Source organism: Schistocerca serialis, chromosome 4, assembly GCF_023864345.2.
Source record: "Schistocerca serialis cubense isolate TAMUIC-IGC-003099 chromosome 4, iqSchSeri2.2, whole genome shotgun sequence".
In the NCBI taxonomy this organism is placed as follows: Eukaryota; Metazoa; Arthropoda; class Insecta; order Orthoptera; family Acrididae; genus Schistocerca; species Schistocerca serialis.
The window spans coordinates 513,814,054-513,841,241 of record NC_064641.1 but is presented as its reverse complement, the minus strand read 5'-3'; the positions used below and the strand labels follow the sequence as shown (position 1 = coordinate 513,841,241).

Below are 27,188 nucleotides of genomic sequence, written 5' to 3'. Positions count from 1 at the left end.
TTTATTGCAGAAAGAAATGAAAAAGAATCATTAGTCAAATAAATAAGTAAACAGATCACCTTTTTGTTTAAATTTGATTCATAGTCAGTTACATGAGATACAAAAACATAAAAACACAAGATCAAAATGAAATTTAGCATTCATATTGCATTATGTTGTACTACCACTTTAACCAAAGGTAGATACACTGTCTGCACTACATTTGCTGTATTCATATGGAGTGTCCAATGTGTCAGCCTTCCCTGTTAAAAATTTTCCTTTTTATACTCCATACTACACATCTTTTTTGTCTTATTTTCTTCCTTTCTGTGATGATGATATGATTTGGAAACAAATTTTCTGAAAGTCCAGTTGCTTTTCATGGACCCTGTGAAAAGTTCTCTGTTGACTCTCCTGCAAATGACACCAAGCTTGTATATATTATCGGCACAAACTTTGTTGTAGGGAATTTTTTATTTGTCAGTATGGTGTGTGGTATGCATGCATTTCATACAGCCATTATAATGCAATAAAAATCCTGCTTTCTCCACTTATTTATTGTTTTAAGGTCCAATGGCCCATATAACAGACGTTGCTCAAATAGGTTACCCTTTTGGTAGTCCTCTCCAGTTATTCATTGCTCCCCTAAGAAGACCAGTATTTGCTACAGGTAAGTGTTCAGCTAGCTGCACATTTGTATAAGCTTCTTCGGATTAATAAGTGTTTTCAAATTTTTCTGTCAATGAATTCAGTTGAAGTGTAACTTTATAAAATGGACAAATCCTTTTTCATCTTCCTTTCTTTGCCTTAAGCTGTCATTCATGTGAAAGAAGAATATATGTTAATAAACATATCATTTGGCTAGAGCAAAACCTGTAACCGACAACAGTGTCGGTATTCCAATGACTCTTTGTATCCTACCTGTCACTTATTGTTATATGCAAGGATTTTTTTCCCTGCTGTAGTCAGAGTTTTCTATAGTTTGAACTTAGAACTAGGCAGAAGCTTATTTGCATTAACATTGTCCTCGGATTTGCAAATAACAATTTGTCTATCCCTCTGTGTCTGTTATTAGTGGATTGTCAAATAATATATCTAAACATTTGCTTTATGTGTTGTCCTACGTTTTGTTTCAATCCATTGTACCTATGTACACAGTTACGAGGGGTGGTTTGAAAAGTTCTCAGAATCATCACAAGAGGTCGGCACTACTGTAACAAGTTGTTCACATGATATTCATTGGACTGTTGCCTGTAGACACATGCCACATCAGTGCTCTTGGAAGAGAGCTGTGGTGGTGATGTGGCTCTGTTGTTGTTCCTGCATAGTGATTTATGAAGATGGAAAAAAATCAAGATTCGAGCAGTGATTGAGTACTTTTTAAAGAAAGGTATGAAAGCAAAGGACATTCATGCTGATTTCCAGAATACACTGGAAGACTCTGCTCCTTCATATTCATATGTTGCCAAGTGGACAAATGAATTTAAATTTGGTCGGGAGAGCTTAGATTATGATCCATGCAGTGGTCGGTTAAGATGTGTCACTACTCCAGAAATCATTGCAAAAGTGCACAAAATGGTCATGGAAGATCGCCATTTGAAAGTAATTGAAATTGCTCACACTTGCCAGATGTTATCTGATAGGGTATATCTTATTTTAACTGAAGAATTAGAAATGAAAAAATTATCTGCAAGATGGGTGTTGCAACTCTTGATGTGTGCCCGCACACATGTGCCGTCGCCATGACAAAATTACACAAACTAAGGTATGAGTTGGTGCCACACCTGCCTTACTCACCTGATATTACCCCGTCAGACTTCCTTCTCTTCCCAAAATTGAAAATTTATCTTGGTGGACGAAGATTCACTTCAAATGAAGAATCGATAGCCGGAGTTGACAACTATTTTTCAGGCCTGGAGGAAACTCATTTTCGAGATGGGATCAAGGCACTGGAACATCGTTGGACCAAGTGCATTAATCTACAAGGAGACTACATTGAAAAATAAAAAAAAAGTTTCAGTGATGTGAGTACTTTTTTTCTATTCCGTTCGGAGAACTTTTCGACGTGTCCAGTTCTCATCAAAGTCATTTCACGCTTTTTTTCGACATTGCATGGGTGTATATGAAGAAGACCAAGCAAGTTCTGCTTCATCCTGATGTACTTGCAGGATATATTCTTATGACAACACATTCTGTGAAAATTATACAAGAAACAAATGCAGCAGTTTCACTTCAAATAAATCTAGACATACCATATAATAATGAAATGTTGTTCTACCTTGACCAAACACAATTTTTCTTGTGTTAGTACCCAAACATGTTTTGGAAAAGTTGCTCCATCTTCATTGTGTCCATTTTTCTCTGTTAAGTAAATATTATCATAATGAGTACATAACAATTTTTGAGGTTATGGTATTTACATTAATACATGTACTGACAGAAATGTTAACAGAAAAATACATGTACATATTAATATTACATATTGGTGTTCACATGGCTGGCTGATATTTGCAGCACAGCTACAATTACTGCCTTCCAGTATTTCTTCTGCAGTTAATAGGCATTTGTTGGCGGTTTGTTATCTTAATTTGCCAAATTCTAGGCCTAATATGACATTATCATTTTTTATATTGACCTAAAATGAGACAAATTACATAACAAGACAATGGTTATCATTTTTTCTAGACTTTCTCCTATTTACTGCACATTTTAAACTCAAAATCAACCTGAAAATATACAAAATTCCAGAGAGAATCTGCCTGCCAGCTAATGTCTGTGAAGTTTCACTAGTGAATTGTTATGTTGGTGCTGGTCGCTACTGATATCTGTCAGTCACAATAACTTGGATTCTGTGTATATTCAACATCACAGGAAAACATCTTCACTGGTGTATTGAAATATTACACCCACCACACTTTCCCATTTACCAATCACTGTGATATTGTGTCAGTGGCATGCTAAGTATTAATAAAGTATTCTTATTTCACTTGACCTCTTTCTGTAACTTGTCAGAAGTTTATTTTATTTTATGAGTCATCAATTGGTTGCTTTTTTGTGTAACAGTCGACTTCTTCCATTTTTACTCTATATTTTTATAGGCTAACTACATCATCTTAGCTCAGTGAGAAATTTCTTTTTTTGTAGATGCATTCTCATTAATGCTTATTTGTTCTGCACCCCAGTCAACATATATGCCAACACCTACTAAAGTACAAGTATTTTAAGTATGAAGTTGATGATTACAGTTTGTGGTAAACTTACATATGAGTCAATTATGTGAGACCTGCATGTGTCAAACCATGCTCTATTGGAATTATTATCAGAAGAAAAGTTATTTTGAATCTTGGATGTTAGCCAAAAAACCAAATTCTTGACAGATTTGGAGTATGCTGTTTACATGCTCACCAAATTAACTGTGAAAATAATAACAGTGTAATGACAAGGGTAGTTGCTACTCACCATATAGCAGAGGTGCTGAGTCGCAGAAAGATACAACAAGAAGACTGTCGGAAAGTTAACTTTTGGCCAACAAGGCCTTTGTCAAAAACATACAACATACAAACATTCACACAAACACATCTCTCACACTCATGACCACAGTCTCTGGCAACTGGAGCCAGTCTGTCTATTTTTGGCAAAGGCCTTGTTGGCAAAAGCTAACTTTCTGACAGCCCTTTTCATTATCTTGTTAACATTTCATCCTGGATTTTTCATTATGAAAATAATACATGCACCGAACTTGCTTATTAACTCCAACAGAAATAAGATTAAGAAATAGAAAGCAAACAAAAAAATTAGTAATGCTATATGAAGTGGAATATGTGTGAGAACTGTGCAGGAAAAAGCTTTGAGAGCCTTCCATTGGAGTTGTTAAATTGAATGTTTGATCATTTTAAATTTTTGTCCACAGGGATGAAGAACAGGCTCATCGTAATCCTGATAGGCCCACATCATTGTTGGAGCTGCAAGGTTCATTAGCTGAAGAAGATGAAACTAACAGCCGCAAACGTGTCCACCGTATTTCATCACCAGAAAAATGGGAGATTAAACAGGTATAATTTTGTAAAATGACTTATGACCGTTTGTGAGACAATTAATGTCTGTGAGACAGCTAAGGGACATGCAGGGTACCTCAGTTGTTAACTAGTTTCATAATCCATGGATCATGGATCATTTGTATGATTAACCCTAATGGTGTGGAGCATGTGCGCGTGTGAGAGAGAGAATGGGTGGGCAGGCGCAAGCGCACCAGTGCCCATGTGTGTGTGCATGCCCATGCACGCGCCTCCTCATTTGAGTCATCATCGCAACTGACTATCATGTAAGAACCCGAGTTTGATTACCAGTACTATCAGCGATTTCATTCTTGGCAGGACTCTAACTGGGTGTATTTAGCCTTTTTGTGCCAGTTGAGAAGCTACTTGACAAAACAGTAGGGGCTCCAAGTCACGAAAACTGACATTGGCTGAGAGAGAGGTGTGCTGACCCCGCACCTCTCCATATCGCATCCAGCGATGCCATTTGCGGAGGATGACATGGCAGTCTGTCAATATTGATGGACCCACCAGGGCCTGTAAATCAAGTTTTATGTTCTCTCTCTCTCTCTCTCTCTCTCTCTCTCTCTCTGTGTGTGTGTGTGTGTGTGTGTGTGTGTGTGTGTGTGTGTGTGTTTTGTGGGTGCACACATGTGCCGGCACGTCTGTCTTTTTTTTTTCCTGGAATTGTATTTATGTACTTAATTCCCTTTTGAACTGTAGTGGGTTATTTACAACAAACATGGGATTTGCTCCATATATTATGTTTTTGTGTGGTGAAGACGTTCTTTCATAAAGATGAGCTACCACAGAACATTATTGAATGAAATTATGTAAAATATGATAAGTTATTGCAGTTTCTCTTCCCAAGACTTGCAATGATTCGAAATGCAAATATGGCTGAACTAAGCTATTTTCTTCTTCTGTGGTGTATCTGTCTTACGACAGATTTCAACTGGAGGCTCTTGTTCTGAGCATCTTCCTTCATATGTTTGTATGTTCATCCACTTCTAATGTCATCCATCATTCCAATTCTCTTGCTACCCCTTTCTTTCATTAATTCCACAATTCTCCCTATAAGTTTTTGTTGTTGACAATTCCTATGCAGTTTATTTTCCAGTGGAGATTTTTTTCCTCATTCTTTTTCACTTTCGGTAATCTTCTTTCTTCCTCTATTTTATTCATTACTTCCTCATTCTTAAGTCTTTCTAAATATTTTCCTTCCTTCTTTTTAACTGTCCATGATTCATACACTCCAGATGTAACATTTAGTAAATCTTTGTTCCCCTTCATCTTCCAAACTCATTCTAGTATCATCAGCCTGTGCTACACATAACTCTTCCACAGAATCCATCCAAACTTCAGGCTCCTCTTCTATACACAGTGTTTTCTTCCCATGTTCATTTAACATTCCTCTTCTGCTTATTTTCATTACTTCTTTCCTTGTTAAGAATTTTACTGTTTTGTACGTTTCTTCCAATTTTACTTTCTCATCCATTTATTCTCTTTTCTTACTTTGTTTTCTCATCCAGTCCTTTCTAGCCTGGTCATTTAAAATTCTTAGTTCATTGATTACTTTTCTGTACTTTCTTCTGCCTTCTTCCGAATTGTCATTTTTCTTTTTGCTACATTTATTCATTTTATCAAACTTACTTTCTGTTATCCACTCTTTCTTAGTGCTTGTTCTTTTCTCCTCTCCAGTTTCTGTTTCTGATCCTTCCAACACTGTATTTCTAATGGTATACCATTCTTCAGTGAAGTCTACACTTTTCCTTGTGTGTTCTGGTGTATTTTTGACGTTGTGACTGCTCTCTTTCATAAAGTTCTCACTCTTTAATTTCCCACAATACCATTTCTTTATCTGTTGTATTTTCTTAACAGGCTTTAATCTTGTCCTGATGTCTGTTTATAACAAAGGCCAACCGAGTGAGGTGGCGCAGTGGTAGCACACTGGACTCGCATTCGGGAGGACGACGGTTCAATCCCGCGTCCGGCCATCCTGATTTAGGTTTTCCGTGATTTCCCTAAATCGCTTCAGGCAAATGCTGGGATGATTCCTCTGAAAGGGCATGGCCGACTTCCTTCCCTAATCCGATGAGACTGATGACCTAGCTGTTTGGTCTCTTTCCCCAAACAACCCAACCCAACAAAGGCTATTTGATATCTAGCAATATCACCTGGAGCTTTCCATGTGTATAATCTCTGTTAATGGTGCTTAAACCAAGTATTTGCAATCCAAAGATCAAATCATTCACAAAAGGCTATCAGTTTTTCTCCCTTTTCATCAGTCTTCCCCAGTCCATGATCTCCTATTATGTTTTTCCTTCTTCTCTTTGTTTTAAGAGTTCCAAAACGTGTTTTTTCCAGTTTCATTTCGCATGAATATGTACACCTAATTTTTTAAAAATTTTCACTTTAGTTATTATTTCCTCTCCATTTAATGATGTAAGTACCTCTAGATGTGCAGAACTGAATTTGAGGGTTAGAACATTAATAGTGGCAACTATTTATTTACAGCTCATACTAAATAGATACGTGTTTCAAAGTTTTACTGACCTTCAGAGTAGTCCCCACCATTGTGTACCCTCTGTTGCCAGCAATGTGGAAGTCGTAGGATACTCTTAGCAGTGCCAGTTGTGTTGACAGTTCGAGGGGCGCGGTCTGTTGCCCAACGACTTTGTAGCAGTTCTGAAGCAAATGCTGTGAAATGTTTTCTTCAGTTAAGAAATCGAGTTGAACTGACGAGGGCTTAAGTCAGGGGAGTGCAGTAGGTGTTATAGCTCTCAGCAGCCCCCATCAGTCAAATCAGTAACAGCAGAGTTGAAAATACCGCTTCAGTTGTAAGTTACTTTATTTTCACACAGCTGGTTTCGGACTGTTATAAGCCCATCCTCAGGTGTCTCAGCTGTGCTGTGGTCCCCGAGCACCGCGTGTACCAGGCGCGGTGTGCTGCCTATGAGCAGACGTCTTGTCTGACATATCGGATGACTTGACTGAGTGGGAAGAAGACATTGAATATCAAAAAAATGAAAGTGAAGCAGAATCATCGGAAGGTAGTGAAATACGTCCAAGAAGAATTCGGCGAATGCTATGGTTGCCAACTGATTCGGCTGAATCAGAAGAAGAGACAGTGCACAGTGGTCGGACTTTGATTTACCGAGGACCAATAGTAAATTTGAAGGATCTCCCAGTCCAAACATATTTCCCGAATATACACAGAGTCTCGAGGATATCTTAGAATTGTATATTGGGAACGATCTATTTCAATATCTTAGCAATGAAACCAACAAGTACTACAGTCAAAATTGCAATAGAAGGAAACGGGATTTAAAAAAATGTCAGATTTGTCGATGTTACAGGACCTGAACTTAGAAAATGGTTTGGGCTTGCTATCCTTATGGGAATTGTAAAAAAAGCAAGGATCGATGATTATTGGTCAACGAATCCATTGATAGACACCAATCTTTCGCAAAACGAAGTCCCGCAACTGATTCAGACACACAGTATCATTTTTACATTTTTCTGACAGCAGCTATAAACTGGATAATGCTGACCAGCTTTTCAAAGTGCAATTTTTAATTGATTATTTTTCCAAAAAATTTAAAGAAACCTTAATCCAAGCCAAAATATCTCAGTTGATGAAGGAATGCTACCATGGTGTGGACAGTTAAATTTTAAAGTTTAAAATCCATCGAAAATTACAAAATACGGCATACTTATTTGGATGCTATGTGATTCAAATATGAGATACATTTCCTCATTCAAGATATATAGCGGCGCTGGACAGCCTTTAGCAAAAACAGTGCTGGACCTATTGAAACCTTCTTACGGAAAGTGGCACCACCTCTACATGGATAATTATTATAACAGTGTAGAATTTGGAGAGAAGTTATTTGTAAAGAATATAGGATTTCCGGAAAAATTAAAGCGCACAAAAGTCAATGTGTTTGAAGCTTGTCATCAACGGAAAGGTGAAGTACTCGCACAGATATGGAGAACTTCAAAAACTAAAACGATACGAATGATACCTACTATATATAATGCCACTTTGACTGACACTCAAAGAAAATGTAGGAAAACCAATTATACAATAAAAAAACTGAAAATATATTAGACTATAACAAATACATGAATGGAGTGGAATGGGCAGACCAATATTTGAATTATTACCCTATATACAGAAAAATTATGAAATGGTCAGAAAAGGTTTTCATGTACCTCTCTAATTGCACATTATTTAATGCGTTCTGTACACGGCAATATTTCAATGCAGACCACAAGAGTCTCCAATTTCAGGATTTTTTATTGAAAGTGCCTGATTCATGGATAAAAGACCATGTACCTGCTTCTGACCAAAGTTTGGGGGTTGCCACTACATCGCTTATATCTCGTCATTATCCGGTTGACAGACTTTCCAGTCACATAAAGCAACACCAGCTAATACTTATTTCCGAAACGAATAAACAAAAACAAAGGAACTGATATGTATGTTCCAAAAACAAAAAAAGCAGAACAACAAACTTAATGTGCAAGTCTTGCGGAGTTGCGTTACATCTTGGAGACTGTTTTGCTGCATATCATACAAAAAAGAGGAATTAAGTACCAAAGACAATGTAAATAAATATATGAAACAAACAAATTTTGTATTTATTTACATATGTATATCTTCGAAATTTTATGAAAGTAGGGGAACAGGGTTGTGAACTTATGAGAACTAATGACGAGATTAGTAAAACATAACAATCTCTAACCTCCCGATAATGTCAAGAATGGCCGGTGACAAGCCAAGTAATTGGAGCTAGCACTGTCAGTGCCAAGCGAATACATTTGTATGAGACGTGCAGACGCCAAAGTGTTAACCATTCTTTTGTTTAGATAAGATTTTATCTATTGGTTGGCTGTACCACGAATTCCATAAAATCTCAGTTGGTTTAGGAGACTATCGTATTCACACAGTCAAATGCCTTAGATATGTTAAGACAATTTCCTGCAAATTCATGGATTCGTTTTTTGTTTCTAATGATTTGACGACTAAGAGTGTGTGAAGTTGGACTGCAAACTTCCCACTTCTCTTGTGTGAGTCGACTTACTTGGTGTACCCAGCGGATCTTCTTCTCTGGGTAGCCAGCTTCTGGACTCTCTATAAACTTCTTCTCCGAAGAATGATGCTAGTTACAGGAACTTTAAAGACTCTCTCTTTACTTGTGAAATAATTAGGTACTCGAAGAATAACTTTCAACAACTATCGGTATATTTGAGCTTCAAAAAGAACAAAATTCACACTTCGCATATAAACGTTTGACTCTTGTAAGTCGCTCGTATCGTCTCACATTAGAAACAGATTTAAGTACATTTTAGAAAGGAGTTGGCTTAACAACCATAACTCTGTTACAAACAAATTGTGAAATATGTCTTGCCTCCAACAAGTCCAAGATAAGAGCTTTTTCAGAATTTAGAATCTCAAATGTTCGTGTTATTTATAACAATGGTCACTGATACGATTAACACAGAATAACCCAGAAGTTTCATAGTTCTTCCTTGCTCTTTCACTGCGACTTCCATGGATTGCCCGACAAGTACTTGTCGGTGCCGTTCGACCACCGTGTCTACAGTCTTTTCATGACAAACTTCAAACCTGCACACACAAACATGTGACACGCAGTATTTAGGATTCTATCATCCCACTCTCCCATCTAAAATATCGTGTGTTCGATATGATAGAAGGCCAAGTGGTTCTCGAATTTATGCAGAAATTCTTGAAACACTAAATGTTCTTGCTTGGCATACAGTGTTAACCTGTCTGAAAGCTTTAGGTCTAATTTTTTCCACTTGTAATTTCAGTACCTTAATACTATTTCATATTTTTAATAGAAGATTGCTGCATAATTGTGTCAAATATTTTAAATTCTGTATGTTTTTGATAGATGCTGTCTGCTGCGTGCATTGACAAATCTGAATTGCCTGATTTTGATGATGAAACTGGCCTCCTGCCAAAGGAGGAAGATGAAGAAGAAGACATTGAGATAGAAATGGTGGAGGATGAACCACCATTCCTGCAGGGACATGGTCGTATGCTACATGATTTGAGTCCTGTTAGGATTGTGAAAAATCCTGATGGGTCACTTGCACAGGTATAATTAAAGTTTAGTCATAAGTTTATCTTTCTTTCTGTAAAATGTAAGAAAATAAGTTATGTTCCTATTGGATATTGTGGCTCAAACACAAATTTTCTGATTTAGTTAATTTGACTAAGGCATACAGAGCATATAGATGTTAGCTTGCACATGCAATAATACTTTGCTATTAACTGTTTCATTCTCCATAGGCAGCTATGATGCAGAGTGCGCTTGCAAAAGAAAGAAGGGAACTTAAAATGCTTCAGCGAGAACAAGAAATGGACTCTATACCCACTGGCTTGAACAAGAATTGGATAGATCCCCTTCCAGAAGGTAAGAACTATACATGCACATGTAGGCAAAAACTTTTCCATATTTTTAATTTTGTAAAATTAAAATTGAGTTGTAAAAGTGTAAGCATATTGCTTTAAATATTATGTTGTAAGTTCCATACTAAAAGATTACCTTTGAAAAAAGGTGAGTGTTAAAGACCCCCATCCACATGTTTTCAGAAGAGTGGTCATGTTTGGAATTGTAGGATCTGTGTACAAAATGGCTACATAATGCGTGTGTTTCACCTAAAATATTTTTTTAAAAAAGACTAAGAATGAAGTTTTTCAGGGAAATGCATAGTTTTGGAGAAATGATATACAGTTGCCATTTTAATACTATAAATGGAAGCACAACTTTTGATCATTTTATTATGTCTCACTGTTACTTAAATTACACAAGGCCGAATCCCAGTACTGCCAGTAAGACACATTTAAATGTGCATAAGTGCTGGCCATCCATTCTACCTCTCTTTAATTTTATAATAGTCTCAAGTTAAGTTTTCTTTTGATTCTGTGATTTTAGTATGCATCTTACTACCATGTTTATTAGGAAACTGACCAGCTTGAAGAAAAATTTGTAGTCTTAGCAGCTTCCATTTTGACAAGGCAATAATATTAATGATGCCATGCCAGATGGCAGAAAATGATTGGTTGGATGCCACAAAATTCTAGAAATTGATACTGTGGTCCTAGTTGGAACAGATGAGGATCATTTGCATCTAAATCTACATAGATACTCTGCAAGCCACCATATGGTGCATGACGGAGGGTACTCTGTACCACTACTAGTCATTTCCTTTCCTGTTCCACTCACAAAAAGAGCGAGGGAAAAACAACTGTCTGTATGCCTCCATAAGAGCCCTAATTTCTCGTATCTTATCTTCATGATCTTTATGAGCTGTGTATATTGGTGGCAGTAGAATCATTCACCAGTTAGCTTAAAATGGCGGTTCTCTAAATTTTCTCAGTAGTGTTTCTCGAAAAGAATGTTACCTTCCCTCCAGGGATTCCCATTTAAGTTCCTGAAACATCTCTGTAACATTTATGTGTTGTTCTAACTGGCCAGTAACAGATCTATCACCCTGCCTCTGAATTGCTTCAGTGTCTTCCATCTCTATATTTACCTCAGAACTAAGCAAAGGAACATTTGTTTTTGCTGTGATTTTGGCAGTTATTTGCAGAAGGGATGGATAAAGACCTGTTTTAAATAACACTTGTGTGCTGCAATGTGACTGTCACTACCAAAACTACTTGTCACATCACCCAGAATAACTTTCATCCATCCCCCAATATCTGTAACACATATTTTAAATTATTTGAAAACTCTTAACACTGAGTGTGGCACCTTACACCATTTTTGTCACTGTTTGTGTTGTCACATTGTAAATCTATACTGTGTGCCCTAGACATTAAATGTTCCATGGCTAGACCATTGGCAAAGAGTATGTCATCAAGGGCAGAACATCGTAAGAGAGCACTCATATGACTGACTGCAATTATTGACCAGAATTTAATATTGTCATTGTCACCACTAAGCTTTGTTGGAATCACGGGTCATAAAATCTTGCTCAATACTAGCAGTATCCAGAACCTGATGGTGGTCATGGTTTAGAACACGAAACACTTGGGTTGTTTCGGTGCCTCATTATGAGACAAGATCATCCGGGAATCAGGAAGTAGGAATTTGTTTACCCAACACATTATTGGTCTCCCTTTTTACATCCTATTCTGGATTCAAAAATTTTTGAAGCTCACTCAAAAGAAAAATGTTATTTAAATTTGGGTATACACAGAAGACCATACATTCCAACATGTTAATGAAAGCAAGACTGTACATTAACCTTGCCTTAGTATTATACATCATTGACAGATACCTCTTCACTTTGAAATAGGACTCCCTAATGTAAAATTGTGTAAATGCTAGTAAAGGCTATTTGAGTAATTTGTCTGCATGAAGACATTTTTTCCCGTCTGAGGACATGTGTCACATTTGTAAATCAATTGCTATATGCCACGTAATAGATTATATCCATAGAACATCCAAATAACAAACAATGGAAATTCCAGGAAAGAGAGAAGGAAAGTTGCTACTCACCATATAGCAGAGATGCTGAGTCGCGATGGGCACAATAAAAAGATTCACACAATCATAGTTTTCGGCCATAAGGCCTTTGTCAGCAGTAGACACACACACACACACACACACACACACACACACACACACACACTCACGCAAGCGCAACTTGCACACACATCTGCAGTCTCAGAGAGCTGAAACTACACTGCAAGCAGAAGCACGAGTGCATAATGGGAGTGGCGACTGGGTGGGGGTAAGGAGGAAGCTGGGGTGGGGAGGGGGAGGGAGTGGCGGACAGTGAAGTGTTGCAGTTTAGACGGAGGGTGGGAGAGGAGGTGTGGAGGGGGGAGGGGGTAAGTAGTGGAAAGGAGAGAAAATAAAAGACTGGGTGTGGCGGTGAAATAACGGCTATATGTGTGCTGGAATGGGAACAGGGAGGGGGCTGGATGGGTGAGGACAGTGACTAACGAAGGTTGAGGCCAAGAGGGTTAGGGGAACATAGAATGTATTGCAGGGAAAGTTCCCACTTGCGCAGCTCAGAAAAGCTGGTGTTCGTGGGGAGGATCCATATGGCGCAGGCTGTGAAGCAGTCATTGAGATGAGGGGTATCATGTTTGGCAGCGTGTTGAGCTACAGGGTGGTCCACATGTTTTTTGGCCACAGTTTGTCAGTGGCCATTCATGTGGACAGACAGCTTGTTGGTTGTCATGCTTACATAGAATGCAGCACAGTGGTTGCAGCTTAGCTTGTAAATCACATGACTGGTTTCACAGGTAGCCCTGTCTTTGATGGGATAGGGGATATTAGTGACCGGATGGGAGTGGGTGGTGGTTGGAGGATGTATGGAACAGGTCTTGAATCTAGGTCTATTACAGAAGTATGAGCCATGAGGTAAGGGTTTGGGGGCAGAGGTTGTGTAAGGATGGAGGAGTATATTGTGTAGGTTTGGTGGACAGCGGAATACCACGTTAGGAGGGGTGGGAAGGATAGTGGGCTGGACATTTCTCATTTCAGGGCATGACGAGAGGTAATCAAAACCCTGGTGGAGAATGTAATTCAGTTGCTCCAGTCCCAGATGGTACTGAGGGACTGTGGGGCTTTGGGAGGGGGTGGGCGACTGGAAAGATAGGCACTTTTTTTTTTTTTTTTTAAAAAACTAGGATGGGAGGATAATTATGCTCAGTGAAGGCTTCAGTGAGACCTTCGGTATATTTTTAGAGGGACTGCTCGTCACTGCAGATGCAACGACCATGGTTGGCTAGGCTGTACGGAAGGGACTTCTTGGTACGAAACGCTTGGCAGCTGTCAAAGTGGAGGCATTGTTGTTGGTTAGTAGGTTTGATATGGACGGAGATACTGATGTAGCCATCTCTGAGGTGGAGGTCAACATCTAGGAAGGTGGCTTGTTGGGTTGAGTAGGACCAGGTGAAGCAAATGGGGGAGAAATTGTTGAGGTTCTGGAGGAATGTGAATAAGGTATCCTCACCTTCAATCCAGATAGCAAAGATGTCATCAGTGAATCTGAACCAGGTGAGGGGGTTAGGATTCTGGATTTTTAAGAAGGATTCCTCTAGATGGCCCAGTAATAGGTTGGCATAGGATGGTGCCATATGTGTTCCCATAGCTGTACCATGGATTTGTTTGTAGGTAATGCCTTCAAAGGAGAAGTAACTGTGGGTGAGGATATAGTTGGTCATGGAGACTAGGAAAGAGGTTGTTGGTTTGTGATCCATAGGACATCTGGAAAAGTAGTGTTCGATGCCAGTAAGGCCATGGGCATTAGGAATGTTAGTGTTCAAGGAGGTGGCATAAATAGTGACGAGCGAGGCACTGTGTGGTAAAGGGAAAGGAACTGTGGAGAGTCGGTCGAGGAAATGGTTGGTATGTTTTATATAGGAGGATAGGTTCCGGGTAATAGGTTTAAGGTGTTGGTCTACAAGAGCAGAGATTCTCTCAGTGGGGGCACAGTAACTGGTCACAATGGGGCGTCCTGGGTGGTTGGGTTTATGGACCTTAGGAAGCATGTAGAAGGTGGGAGTGTGGGGAGTGGTAGGGGTAAGTAGAGAGATGGACTGTGGGAAGAGGTTCTGAGATGGATTTGAGTGGTGACTGGAGATCCTGGTGGTTTGCTGGAATGGGATCACTGTGGCATGGTTTGTAGGTGGAAGTATCTGACAGCTGACGGAGTCCTTTCACTTTGGCTTTCTTTTGTCAGTCCTCTGCATCTCTCGTCTGTTTTGTTCTATCCATTCTGATCTCATACTCTTCACCTATTGAAAATAATCTTGATATAGCTGAAAGTGACCTTTGATGTATGGTCATGGAATAAAACGTGAAAAAATGTGCTATCACATTTTGATCTGATAATTACTTGATTTGAAAACTTTACGTTCTGTTTCTCGATTGTTTTCTGTTCACTTTTCCAACTTTATAGTGAGTTGAATTGAGTAAATGATGATTTCTTTTGCCAAACCAGAAAGGTAGGTTCTATTTTTGCAATTGTATTCATTCTGTTCGTATAACTTTCCTTTGTAGTAATGAAGAAAAGATTCTCAACCATAAATATGGTATGCCTTGTAAACATCTGTTTATATGTAGTGAAATTATCATAACACTATTTTGTACATATTTTTGTGTTGAATTTTTTATTTACTGTGACTTGCTTTCTTTTTTTTATTGTAAGAATAGCCGTATATTTGTAACATGTGATTTACGGTCACCTGTTTTAGGATACTATCCGAATGTGGATCTTACAGATATTCCATAAATTTAAGGAGCACAATTTAACCTTAGAGTTCACTCATCAACATTTAGCTCCATTTGTATGCAATATTCTATGAGATTAATTTTACTGGCCATCAGTTTCAGTTTGTAATTGTTTATTTGTTGTTGTTGTTTTGCATTACTTTAGCGATCATATTGTCTTATTATACTGTGTTACATAAACTATTTTACCACATGTTACATTCATAAAATTTTTTTATTTTTCAATAGCTGTAATTGGGCGTGCAATGCTATAGCTAATTAATTTCTGTTCAGGTTGTCCGGGTTTTAAAATACAATAATATAAAATGTAATAACTTGAGCAATAATGAAATTTTTATTAACAGTATGTTTCTACGAGTATGGTAACTCAGCATGTTTTTATACACACCTCAATATGCACCCCATTAGTGGCGCAACAGACATAATCTGTATTCCACTTCTCTCCAAGTGTTTTGCAGCTTTCCATGCATAACATTTGCAATAGCTGCACAAATGCGATGGTGCGTATCTCGCAGATTACAAATTTGTATCTGCTACTCTTTATTCTTGATGAACCCACACAGAAAAAAATCAAGTGGTGTAATGTCTGGGCTTTTAGAGGGTTAACCACTGATCTGCCAAATCATGAACCAAGGAATCCCTCACAGAGTTGGCATAATGATATGTTGTGCTGTCTTGTTGAAAGATCACAACATGATGTTTTATCAGTGTGACAAACTTTGGCTCCACAAGAGAAAGCACACAGAATACCTATTGTGAAGTCCACTTGGCTCATGACAAGCATTTACGTGAACAAAGCAATTAAGTGCATCTGCATGTTGTACCAACTGCCGCAAGCAAACACAGAAAATGTTTGGAGTTACCATACTTGTAGAAGCAAACCGCTAATAAATATCTCAGTTACATGTCTAGTTGTTACATTTTATATTATTATATGTTTAACATGACATCCTGCATTTCTCATCTTATTTGATGAATATAATGTTATTGAAATCAAACAATGGAAAATCCAGGGTGAAATAACCACCATGTTATGAAAAGGATAGATTGCTGCTCACCATGTAGCAGGGATGAGGAGTCACATATAGGCTCAACAAAAAGACTGTCAAAGTCTTCTTGTTTTGCCTACCCTTTTCATATCAATGTTATTGAAAAGCAGTTTATATGTTAAATTTTTTGTCTGATATTAATGTCCTTTTTTCTCTTTTTCATTGATTAGCTGATGGCAGGAGTTTAGCAGCAAATATGCGTGGAATTGGTTTAACTAACCAAGATCTACCTGAATGGAAAAAGCATGTCATTGGTGGGAAGAAAAGCTCTTTTGGTAGAAAAACTGATATGACACTTCTTGAACAGAGGCAGAGTTTACCTATATACAAACTGAAGGATGAACTTACAAAGGTATTGAGATATTCTTGAAGAGAACAGTACAGAACATTTGTTCAAGCTTTATTTATACTATCCACTAGCTGAGAAACCCAGCGTTGCCCAGGTATTTATTTGTAGCTGTGCCCAAGACTTCGTATGAGTGGAATTTATTTTTGACTTATAAAGCTTCTTTGTGTACAATGTTTAAAGTAGTGTGATTTGAGGCATGTACAGTGAGCTTGTCTGCTTCACAAACTTGGGAGAAACACACAGAGTTGACCATGCAAAAAGTGACTGTCACTAGGGTTCCATGCTGCCTTTCAACATGCAGCATCTATAATTGTGCTTTTTTTTGCACTAATCGCATAACATAAGCTCCCCGGGAATTGTACACACGTAAATGGTAAATTGTTACGAATAACTGGAATATGACGTATAAAAACTTGTTCACCTAGACCACTTCGTATAATAAATTTCAGCTTCTATGATGATACGGTGGAGTGAAGTAAATTTAAGCCTTTGTGAATGAAGGTTTCTGAGGAGCAAGATAATGCATGACACTCTTGATCAGAGTTACTTCATGCCTCACTCTCAGAAGGAATTTCCAAAACAGTGAATTAAAGCCTGATGTTCTCAAGCCACAGCAAGTCTCGCCTCACAACCTGCTTTGGATTCATGAGACCACATAGTCTCAGTTGTTTAGTTGCTCTGGTGTATTCAGATGGACTCTGCTGTTTTGTAGGCTTTTTTATTCATAAAAAAATTTAATCAAAATGTTATTTGGAGGCACTCAAATCAAAGAGCAAACTTAATCAATTCTTTTTTTTCCCAGCGAAGAATGTGAATGAAACATATCAAAAGAAGCAAAGTTTTTAATACTCAAAGATTTTAATACACAAAGTGCAATCAGTAAATCTGTTTACCCTGGCTAACTACATTTGATAAACATAATATTGCAGCCCTTAATTCTCTCACCAATGTAATCTTCTGAAAATACATCTGTTACTGAGTTGAAAAGAAACTGACAGTGCCATCCATTGGTTCTTTGGTATAATATGTCATGATGATTAAACATCCAGACTACTAAACTAGAAGGCAATTTTAGACAAAACTTTAAATTATGATGTCTTTCATTTCTGTGTTCTGATTTTGAATCAATAAAGCCTATATGTTGCCCCAAGCTACACTTAAGTTATCTGTGAAAACCTCTTGGAGATTTGTCGAGTAGTTTTCAAGATATAATGTAAGTGGATACATAAAAAAATCTACTCACCAGGCACTGGCAGGAGAACACATATAAAAAATATTAAAGTTTGCAAACTTTCGGAGTCAGTGGCTTCTTCGTCTGGCAGAAGGTCTCTAAGAGGAAGATAGAGGGGTGAAGGAAAAGGACTAGTGAAGTTTAGGAAAGGGGGTACAGTTCAGAAAAGTCATGCAGAACCCTGGGTCAGGGGGACATCCTGCCCAGTACGTCTCCCCTGACCCAGGGTTTGTGTGTCTTTTCCGAACTCTACCCCTTTTCATATACCTCACCAGTCCTTTTCCTTCACCCCTCGTTTTTCGACTTAACCCTACTGTCAAAAGAAGGAGCCACTGGCTCTGAAAGCTTACAAACTGCAACATTCACCATGTTGGAAAAGACAGATTTCTACTTAACATAAAGAAGACACGTTAAGTTTCAGAGAGACTCAATTAAAGGAACTTACATACAGCTTTCAACTACAGCCTTCGCAAAGATAAACACACACCATTCATACACACAAGCAAAGCACACCTCATGCACACGATCGCCAACTCCAGCATCTCAGGCCAGAATGAAACTATCATCTGGGATACAAGCAGCTATCTTGAGGGTGTTCGGAAGGGGAAGGGATAGTAGTGTATGAGTAGGGAGAGAGGCAAATGCTGCCTGGTGGAGTGTGCAGGGACTAGAATGCCAACAAGTGCAGCATCAAGAGGTTGTGGACAGGTAGGTGGGGAAAGAAGGAGCGAAAAAGGAGAGGAGCAGGGAAAAGTAGGTGGGTGCATTGGCAGAGAGTGCCAAATAAGCAGGGTGGGAAACAAGAATGGGGAGGAGATGGTAGGACATAAGCGGTGGAAACTGTTTGGTGGAGGGTGGATGTAGTATGGTACCAAAGGCTGAGCCTGGGATAAGTAAAGGAGCGGAGAATATCCTGTAAGGATAACTCCCATCTGCGCAGTTCAAAAAAGCTGTTGGGGGAGGGAAGGATACAGGCGGCTCGGGTAGTGAAGCAACCATTGAAATCGAGTATGTTATGCCACAGGGTGGTCTCCTTTGTTCGTGGCCACAATTTGCTGGTGGCCGCTCATTCTGGTGGACAGCTGGGTGGTAGTCATACCAATATAGAAAGCTACTCACCACATAGTAGAGATGCTGAGTCACAGATAGGCACAACAAAAAGACTGTCACAAGTAAAGCTTTTGGCCAACAAGGCCTTCATCAAAAATAGACGACAGACAGAAACACGTATGCATGCAAATGCAACAGGACTGCAGTCTCTGACAACTGAAGCCACACTGCGAGCAGCAGCACCAGTGCATGATGGGAGCGGTGACTGGGTGGGGATAAGGAGGAGGCTGGGACAGTGGAGAGAGGGTAAGGCAGCTATGTGTAGTGGGATGGTTAGACGGATGGCAGAGGAGGGGGGGGGGGGGGTTAGTGGGAAAGGAGCAGTAAAAAGACTGGGTGCGATGGTGGTATGACGGCTGTGTGCTGCTGGAATGGGAACAGTGAAGGGGCTGGACGGGTGAGGACAATGACTAACAAAAGTTGAGGCCACGAGGGTTATGGGAATGTAGGATATATTGCAGGGAAATTTGCCACCTGTGCAATTCAGAAAAGATAGTTTTGATGGGAAGGATCCATATGGCACAGGCTGTGAAGTAGTCATTGAAATGAAGGATGGCATGTTGGGCAGCGTACTCAGCAACAGTGTAGTCCACTTGTTTCTTGGTTACAGTTTGTCGGTGGTCATTCATGCAGACAGATAGCTTGTTGGTTGTCAGCTTCAGTATTATATCATTTCTTGAGGCAGTCTTTATAGCTGTACTGAAAGTGCTGTTTGTTGATGGGAGTCATTTCCAGTGTACTACCTAGACAATTTGGGCAATATTGTATTTGATTTGAGAGCCATAAAGTTTATTTGCAGTTTGGGATTAACCATTTAATTAATTCAGATGGAAACATGAAGATTCCATCTTGTTACATTTGGGATTGTTTTCCATTTTATGTTGTATTCTTCAAGGCTTGCTAGGTCATTTTATAATGCTTGTTCAGTCACTTCTATTGAGTTATGCCTTGTTGTAATTGCTATGCCATCCGCATATGCAAATTTTGTAGAAAATGTTTCCACAATGTCAGCTCTGCATAGGTTGAAGAGAATGGGGTCCAGTACCAAGTCCTTGAGGCAGCCCATTATTCAGAATTTTCTGTGAGCCTTTATTTTGGCCCAGAACTATTTGGAAGGATTTGCCACCAAGTTGTTCAGGAGCTTGGCTATTGTTCTACATGAAGAAATTTACATAGCACTCTTTCTGTCCAAATGATATCATAGGTGGCAGTGATGCCTATAAACATGGCTGATATTTTTGTTGTTCCTGGAAACCAGCTGCAGTATATTTTGATAGGCAGAGAACCTGATCTGTGCAGTTTTGGTCTTGTCTAAATCCCGCTTGTTTGATTGGAATGCTTCCATTAGTAACCTGCATTATTGTGTTAAGAATCAAGCTCTCCAGTAGTTCGTAACAGAAACTTAGGAAGGCTGCAGTTCATAAGCTCTCAGTTTTGTCTTTTGTTTCCCCTGGCTTTAGGATGGCCATCACTTTTGCTTTCTGGTGAGCTTTGGAAGATAACTTGATTCCCAAACATCAGAGCAGGAACTGGCTGACCTTTTATTGGCAATTTTACTGAGGCTGGTAAGGAATACATTGTAGATTTCATCAAAGCCAGGAGATTTGCTTCTTTCTTTAAACTGTGTTCCGAAAGGATAGGGTGAACACAGTGGGTGATGGCGTATTTGTTGCATTAGAAGCAGTTTGTCTTGTAGAGAAATTGCAGCAGATAGTTCCTATTAGTTATTATGGGCAGAGGTCATTCTTGGCAGCCGGAGTAAAATAATAATTGGGTCCTTTTACCAACCTCCCAGCTCAGATGATGCAGTTAGTAAAAGGTTCAAAGAAAATTTGATTTTAATTTCAAAAACGTATGCGACTCAAATCATTACAGTTGGTGGTGACTTTAATTTACTCTCGATGTGTTGGTGAAAATACATATTTAAAGCGAGAGGTACACATAAAAAACCACTCAAAATTGTGCTAAATGCATTCTCTGAAAATTATTTTGAACAGTTAGTTCATGAACCCACACAAACATTAAACAGTTGTGAAAACACACTTGACCTCTTAGCAATGAATAATCCTGAGCTAATGATGAGCATCAAAATGGATACAGTGACTAGTGAACACAGGGTGGTTGTAGCAAGAGTGAAAACTGTAATCGCCAAATCCTCCAAAAACAAACAAAAAATATATCTATTCAAAAAAGCTGACAAAAATTCAAGTGATATCTTCCTGAGGGACAATCTCCACTCCTTCCCAATTAACAATGTAAATGTAGACCATATCTGGCTTGAATTCTAAGAAATAGAATTGACAGTTATTGACAGATTTATACCAAATAAATTAAGAAACGATGGAGCTGATCTCCCGTGGTACACAAAATGGGTCAGAACACTGTTGCAGGGGAAAAAATAAATAAATAAATAAATGCAAAATCTCCAGAATTGGTGATCTTTTACAGAACCTCAAAATTTAGCATAGACTTCAATGCGAGATGCTTGTAATAGCTTCAACAATGAAACTTTGTCTTGAAATCTGGCAGAAAAGCCAAAGAGATTCTGGTTGTATGGAAAGTGTGGTAGCGGCAAGACACATTCAGTGCCTTCTCTGCGCAGCAGCAACGGAAATACTATTGACAACAGTGCTGCCAAAGCAGAATTTTTTGACACATCCTTCCGAAATTCCTTCACCAAAGAATACAAAGTATGTATCCCAGAATTAGAATCAAGAACAGCTGCCAATGTGAGTAACTTAGAAGTAGATATGCTTGGAGTAGTGAAGCATCTTAAATCACTTAATAAAAGCAAGTCTTCTGGTCCAGACTGTGTACCAATAAGTTTCCTTTCAGGATATGCCTCTGCAATAGCTCCCTACTGAGCAATCGTATACAACCGCTTGCTTGACAAAAGATTCGTACCCAAGGACTGAAAAGTTGCACAAGTCACATCGATATTCAAGAAAGGTAGCAGGACTAATCCACTAAATTGCAAGCCCATATCATTAATGTGAGTTATAAGAGTCGAGGGGCATGAAGGGGAAGCAGTGGTTGGAGTGAGACAGGGTTGTAGCTTATCGACAATGTTATTCAATCTATACATTGAGCAACCAGTAAAGGAAACAAAAGAAAAATTTGGAGTAGGAATTAAAATCCATGGAGAAGAAATAAAAGCTTTGAGTTTTGCTAATGCCATTGTAATTCTGTCGGAGACAGCAAATGACCTGGAAGAGCATCTGAATGGAATGGACAATGTCTTGAAAGGAGGCTATTAGGTGAACATCAACAAAAGCAAAATGAGGATAATGGAATGTAGTGTAATTAAATCGGGTGATGCTGAGGGAATTAGATTAGGAAATGAGACAATTAAAGTAGTAGATGAGTTTTGCTATTTGAGGAGCAAAATAATTGATGATGGTCGAAGTAGGGAGGATATGAAATGTAGACTGACAATGGCAAGAAAAGTGTTTCTAAAAAAGAGAAATGTGTTAACATTAAGTACAGATTTAAGTGTCAGGAAGTCTTTTAAGCTTTCGAAATGTGGTGCTACAGAAGAATGCTGAAGATGAGATGGGTAGATCATGTAACTAATGAGGAGGTACTGAGTAGAATTGGGGAGAAGAGGAATTCGTGACACAACTTGTCTAGAAGAAGGGTTAGGTTGATAGGACATGTTCTGAAGCATCAAGGGATCACCAATTTAGTATTGGAGGGCAGTGTGGAGGGTAAAAATTGTAGATGGAGACCGAGAGATGAATACACTAAGCAGATTTAGAAGGATGTAGGGTGCAGTAGTTACATGGAGATGAAGAAGCTTGCACAGGATAGAGTAGTATGGAGAGATGCATCAAACCAGTCTCTGGAATGAAGACAACAACACGAAGTGTAGAGTGCTATTGACAAAAGATTTCAGATTGATTTCGTGTTTCTAGATTTCCAGAAGGCTTTTGATACTGTGCCACACGAGCAACATGTAGTGAAATTGCATGCTTATGGAATATCATCTCAGTTATGTGACTGAATTCGTGATTTCCTGTCAAATAGGTCACAGTTCGTAGTAACTGACGGAAAGTCATCAAGCAAAACAGAAGTGATTTCTGGTGTTCCTCAGAGTAGTGTTAAAGGCCATCTGCTGTTCATTATCTATATAAATTATTTAGGAGACGATCTGAGCATCCATCTTAGGTGGTTTGCAGATGATGCTATCATTTATTGTCTATTAAAGTTATCAGAAGATTTAAACAAATTGCAAAACAATTTAGAAAAGATATCTCTGCAGAAACTGGTAGTTGACCCTAAATAATGAAAAGTGAGAGGTCATCAATATGAGTGCTAAAAGGAATTTGTTAAACTTCATTATGTAGTAAATCAGTCAAATCTAAAGGCTATAAATTCAACTAAATATCTAGGACTTACAGTTATGAACAACTTAAATTGGAAAGAACACACTGAAAATGTTGTGGGGAAGGCAAACCAAAGACTGTGTTTTATTGGCAGAACACTTAGAAAATGTAACAGATCCATTAAAGAGACTGCCTACACTATGCATGTCCATCCTCTTTTGGGGTACTGCTGTGTAGTATGGGATCCATACCACATGGGATTAGTGGAGTACATCAAGAAAGTAAAAAGAAGAGCAGCAAGTTTTGTATTATCACTAAATAGCAGAGAATGTGTCACTGACATTATACAAGATTTGGGGTGGACTTAATTAAAACAAAGATGTTTTTCATTGCACCGGAATCTTCTCACAAAATTACAATCGCCAGCTTTCTCCTCCAAATGAAAAAATATTTAGTTGACACCAACCTAAACAGGGAGATTGGATCATCGTAATAAAATAAGGGAAATCAGAGCTCGCACAGAAAGATATAGGTGTTCATTTTTTTCTGTGCACTGTTTGAGATTGGAGTAAAGAGAATTATTGTGAAGATGGTTTGATGAAACCTCTGCCAGGCACTTAAGATGTGGTTTGCGGAGTATCCACGTAGATGTAGATGTGGAGTGTTACAGATGTTGCATTGTGTTTTCTTGCAATTTTTTAAGTGTTTAAGTACTTGTTTAATATCCCTTGTAGGAGCTTAGTCCTTTGGAACTTTTTCTAGTGGTGTTATAAGGGTTTATACTTGATTTGCAATCACTCCTTGTTCTACACGAGATACTTGTTAACTGGCTCCCTGCTTCATTAATAGGGTCCATGCATTTCTGCTGGAGTTCTTGAAGTCTGTGTTCTCAGACAATTCAGCTCATTTTATCTTTGTGCATCATTCTAACATGTAGAATAGGTCATCTGCAACTTCAGAATTTCCACTGTCCAGCTTGTACAAATTGCTTGCTGTTTCTTTTCTCAGGGGATGGGGTATCCATCCAAGGTATTTATCATGATCAGATGTAAAATTAGTCCAGCAAGGCTTCTTGAAGTTCTGTCAGGGCCTAGGAAAGGATTTTATTATTGAAATTCAGATTCCCATTTCCAGTACTATAATGGTATGACCTTAACATTGTAGGCTTCAATAATAAAACTTAAAGACTGGGACAGCTTGGAGCTTGATGACCCTTCAAAGTTCATTACTTGATCAGCTATTGTTGACTTACATAAAGGATCACTACATTTTCTAAATGATTTTTTGGAAGGTGCAATTAACTTCTTTATTTTATGTTTCACAATCACTACAAACATGTCAAACATCAAAATCATACTTCCACAGAATCTGTAAGCTTTCATAAAAAACTAAAATTTATTAGTACATCATTCTAGCCCGATGCCAAAAACATGCTCATTACTTTGTTTGTCATAATTTTGTAAACAGGGCACTGCACTTGTCAGGGCACTGCACTTGTCTCAAATTCATGCCAGTGCAGCTAAATACATCATGTGACATTTATGACACAGAATGTGGTACATACATCAATAAATGTTTGCAATAAATGTTTAATTCCATTCCTAATTGAATGTTCAGAGAACTGAGAAGTGTAAGAGATGATCTACAACTTTTGAAATCTAAGTGAAAAGAGTGGAAAGGCTGCCTTGTGGCACACCCCATTTACTGCCCTCTAGAGACAGTGATTTGTTACCTGACCTCATGGACTGCTCTCCCCTCTTCGTCCTTCTTCGTACATATAGGATTTATTTGAAGTTAAGTACCCAGACATCAGTTTTCAAAACAGGACACACTTCTCAAAAACACTCGAAAAATCCATGCACTGTAAAGTATAAAGCAGTGCTAGTATTTTAACAGAATAGTCTTTAGCTAAATTTGTAGTGTTATAGCCTTCAAATTGTGAAGTTGTATGTTTAATTCTCAAAATAAAAATTATTTTTCTTTTATTTGCGTTCTATATTTTTCAAATTAAAATAATGGGTTCCTGTTGTCATGTCCTAGTTCATGAACCACGGGTAACGTATGAGTGGCCAAGTAAGTGGTCCCGACAGTAGGGATACCAGTTACTTTGGAATAAGGCTGGGCATTTCGGACATATTCTGAGTCGTGGTCACCTTTGTGCTCATATGGCAAAGACTACCAAATCCACCGGTTAGTCCCTCAACCATTAGGGGTAAAACTCAATGGGACTCGGGGCAAGTAAGGCTAGCAACCTGCTTCCCTGGTACTTTAAATATGATGCTGGCAACAATCAGAGCAAAATGCCTGGGACCTTTGGAGGTGACTCGGAGTCCCACCTCTAACTGACAAACCAGGGACTCCTAAGATACGACTTGGCAAACAAATGGCAATGAGATGGGGAGCTATTAATATCAATGGGGGCTACTCTGGGAAGAAGGTAGAGCTGGCAGAGGCTGCAAGTAAGATGGGGCTTGACATTTTAGCTGTTAGTGACGTTCGGATAAGGGGCAAGAAAGAAGAGGAAGTGGGAGAATACAAGGTCTACCTGTCAGGAGTCTAAGCAGGAATAGCACAATGGGGTGTAGGGCTTTACATCAGGAAAGAAATGGAACCCAGCGTAGTTGCAATAAGGTATGTAAACGAACAACTGATGTGGATAGATTTGACAGTGTCTAGCAAGAAAATTAGGATTGTGTCAGTATATTCGCATTGTGAAGGGACAGATCAAGATAAGATGGATAGTTTTTATGATGCACTCAGTGATGTAGTTGTTAGAGTAAAAGACAAGGACAGTGTTCTGCTCATGGGTGATTTTAATGCCAGGATTGGAAATCAAACAGAAGGGTATGAAAAGGTTATGGGTAAATTTGGAGAGGATATGGAGGCCAACAGGAACGGGAAACTGCTCTTGGATTTCTGTGCCAGTATGGGCTTAGTAATCACAAACTACTTTTTTAAACATAAGAACATTCACCGGTATACTTGGGAAGGCAGGGGAACCAGATCTGTCATTGACTATATAATAACAGATCAGGAATTCAGGAAGGCTGTGAGGGACACACGTGTATTCAGGGGATTCTTTGATGACACTGATCATTATTTTATCTGCAGTGAAATTAGTATTGTGAGGCCGAAAGTGCAGGAGGTCAGATCCATATGTAGGAGGATAAGAGTGGAGAAACTTCAGGATAAGGAAATCAGGCACAAGTACACAACAGTGATCTCAGAAAAGTACCAGTTAGTTGAATGTAGTCAATTACAGTCATTGGAAAAGGAATGGACAAGGTAAAGGAACACAGTACTAGAAGTGGCTAAAGAATGTCTTGGAACAGTAGTGTGTAAAGGTAGGATGAAGCAAACAGCTTGGTGGAATGACACAGTCAAGGCAGCCTGTAAAAGGAAAAAGAAGGCGTATCAAAAATGGCTACATACTAGAACTCAGGTAGACAGAGAAAGTTATGTTGAAGAAAGAAACAAAGCCAAACAGATAATTGCAGCATCCAAGAAGAAATCTTGGGAAGACTTTGGAAACAGGGTGGAGACTTTGGGCCAAGCTGCTGGAAAACCATTCTGGAGTGTAATTATCAGCCTTCGAAAGGGAGGTAAGAAGGAAATGACAAGTATTTTGGACAGGTCAGGAAAACTGCTGGTGAATCCTGTGGATTCCTTGGGCAGATGCAGGGAATATTTTGAAGAGTTGCTCAATGTAGGTGAAAATACGATCAGTAATGTTTCAGATTTCGATGTACAATGGGATAGGAATGATGATGGAAATAGGATCACATTTGAGGAAGTGCAGAAAATGGTCAATAGACTGCAG

At 38.7% G+C, this 27,188-nt stretch overlaps 1 protein-coding gene across 1 annotated transcript in view; it reads left to right on the top strand.

Annotated features, from left to right (window-relative positions):
- LOC126475239 (ATP-dependent RNA helicase DHX8) overlaps positions 1-27,188 on the top strand; it is a 135,197-nt gene that overhangs the window by 42,805 nt on the left and 65,204 nt on the right. Inside the window, exons 7-10 of the mRNA XM_050102926.1 lie at positions 3,890-4,031; positions 9,938-10,144; positions 10,339-10,462; positions 16,524-16,705. Of these exons, the coding sequence (XP_049958883.1) occupies positions 3,890-4,031; positions 9,938-10,144; positions 10,339-10,462; positions 16,524-16,705 (655 nt within the window). The remainder of the gene's footprint in view (positions 1-3,889; positions 4,032-9,937; positions 10,145-10,338; positions 10,463-16,523; positions 16,706-27,188) is intronic.